We start from the raw sequence: 2,509 nt of genomic DNA, 5'->3' as shown, positions 1-2,509 counted from the left end.
ATGTGTTTGGATGCTTGTGCTACATTCTGAATGACAAAGAACATCTGAGAAAGTTTGAAGCAAGAAGTGACGTAGGGATGTTTCTTGGATACTCAGTGAACAGTTCAGCCTACCGTGTGTTTAATCAGCGTACAAAGTTTGTAGGCGACAATGTTAACGTAGTCTTTGACGATAGCATTGGATTCTATGAGGCTCGTGTAACACAGACAATAGACGGTGTCACGCCAAGTTCCTCAAGACAAGCTGAGAATGAAGCTGAGAATGAAGTGAAAGAGGAGTCTGAAGAAGACGATGAACCTGAGATGACCAAGGTCGATCTTGATCAAGGAAAAGTACACAAAAACCACTCCTCTTCAGACGTGATTGGCGGACTGTTTGATGAAAGAGTTACAAGAAAGAAACAAATCGACTTCAAAGAGATGTTAAAGTTGGCGTGTTTCGTGGTGAAGATGAATGAAGTGGAATGCTTTGTGTCACTTATTGAGCCTAAGAACATTCAGGAGGCATTGGATGATGAATTCTCGACCGAATCGATGCACCTGGAGCTTGAACAGTTTGAACGACTTCAAGTGTGGGAACTGGTACCAAGACCAAAGAATGTAAACATCATTGGAACCAAGTGGATTCACAAGAACAAGACTGATGAGTAAGGGAATATCATTCGAAACAAATCGCGGTTAGTTGGACATGGATATTCTCAGATCGAAGGAGTAGACTTTGATGAAACCTTTGCTCCAGTTGCACGACTTGAATCAATACGACTACTTTTTGGAATGGCGTGCAATCTGAGAATCAAACTCTATCAGATGGATGTCAAGAGTGCCTTCCTAAACGGTTATTACAAGAAGAAGTTTACGTAACACAACCAAAAGGGTTTGAGGATCCACATTTTCCGGATCACGTTTACAAACTCAAGAAAGCTCTCTATGGGTTGAAACAAGCTCCACGAGCTTGGTATGACCGTCTGACGGAGTTCCTGTTACAAGCTGGTTTTCAAAGAGGTGGTGTGGACAAGACACTGTTCGTCGGAGAAGATGGAGATGACATGCTGATCATTCATGTTACGTGGATGATATCATCTTCGGAGGAACGTCTAAGCAAATGGTTGATGACTTCGTGAAGACTATGACAAAGGAATTTGAAATGAGTATGGTTGGTGAACTGAGCTATTTCCTTGGACTTCAGATCAAACAACTAACCGATGGAATCACGGTGTCACAGAGTACCTATGCCAAAAATCTCATCAAGCGATTTGGAATGCAGACAAGTAAGACTGCAAAAACTCCTATGAGCACAACAACCAAACTTTCCAGAGATAGCGATGGGAAACCAGTTGATGAGAAACTCTACCGAGCCATGATTGGAAGCCTTCTTTACCTCACGGCGAGTCGTCCTGATCTATGCCTCAGTGTGGGGATTTGTGCTCGCTATCAAGCTAAACCAAAAGAGTCTCACATGAATGCAGTAAAGCGTATTATCAAATACGTGAAAGGCACCCTTGACTTTGGTCTTCATTATACATTTGAGACTAATGTGAATCTTGCAGGTTTTTGTGATGATGATTGGGCAGGTTGCTTAGATGACAGACACAGCACATCGGGTGGTTGCTTTTTCTTGGGAAACAACATGGTCTCATGGCATAGCAAGAAACAAAACTGTGTCTCTCTATCCACAGCAGAAGCTGAATACATTGCACTAGGAAGTTGTTGCACGCAGCTCCTTTGGATGCGACAAATGCTTGTCGATTACGGTATCACCTCTGCTCCTATGCTTGTTCATTGTGATAACATGAGTGCTATAAATCTGTCTAAAAATCCAGTTCAGCATTCACGTACTAAGCACAGCTCCTATGCTAGTTCATTGTGATAACATGAGTGCTATAAATCTGTCTAAAAATCCAGTTCAGCATTCACGTACTAAGCACGTGGATATCAGACATCACTTTGTGCGAGAGTTAGTGGAAATGAGAATTGTGATATTAGAGCATGTCCCAACTGAGAAACAACTTACCAAACCATTGGATCACAACACCTTTCTGGGTCTTAGAAAGGCGTTGGGAATCATGGAACTCTGATTAAGACCTGGAGAAGGGGGAAGAGTCACTGTAAAAAGAAGAGTCAATGGACTTCGTACGTCGATGCTACTCTCCTACTAACACCTTGAGTCAACAAGTTCCGCTGTGTAAGTATGTTTATCTGACTCTCGTTAACTCTCTCTTCTGATTCACTGATGAAGGGCACTCACCTTGAACTTCGTGTGTCACTCCCAAAAACAGATTCCGCCACATCTCTTCTTCTCTCCAAAGTCGAAACATGCAACCTTCCCGCAGAAGCTCTCGATTGTCTGCAAAAGTAACATCTGCGCCGGTTTCCTCCGCCGCTGGGCCCTCTGAATCTTCCCGAAAACGAGTCCGCAAGCAGCGCCGAGAAACAACTCCGTCACCACCGTCACCACCTGCTGCAGTTACCTCTTCCTCTGATGACGAGGTTGAAGCTTTCCAACCAAAGGA

At 43.5% G+C, this 2,509-nt stretch overlaps 1 protein-coding gene across 1 annotated transcript; it reads left to right on the top strand.

The window, feature by feature from the left end:
• Window positions 1-1,101: 1,101 nt before the first annotated feature.
• Window positions 1,102-2,074, top strand: LOC106338492 (uncharacterized mitochondrial protein AtMg00810-like). Its single transcript, XM_013777457.1, has 2 exons — window positions 1,102-1,788; window positions 1,871-2,074. Exons 1-2 carry the CDS (start codon window positions 1,102-1,104, stop codon window positions 2,072-2,074), a joined length of 891 nt encoding a protein of 296 aa, XP_013632911.1.
• Window positions 2,075-2,509: the final 435 nt, after the last annotated feature.

Source organism: Brassica oleracea, chromosome C1, assembly GCF_000695525.1.
Source record: "Brassica oleracea var. oleracea cultivar TO1000 chromosome C1, BOL, whole genome shotgun sequence".
Classification (NCBI taxonomy): domain Eukaryota; kingdom Viridiplantae; phylum Streptophyta; class Magnoliopsida; order Brassicales; family Brassicaceae; genus Brassica; species Brassica oleracea.
This window is presented reverse-complemented; position numbering and strand designations above follow the sequence as displayed.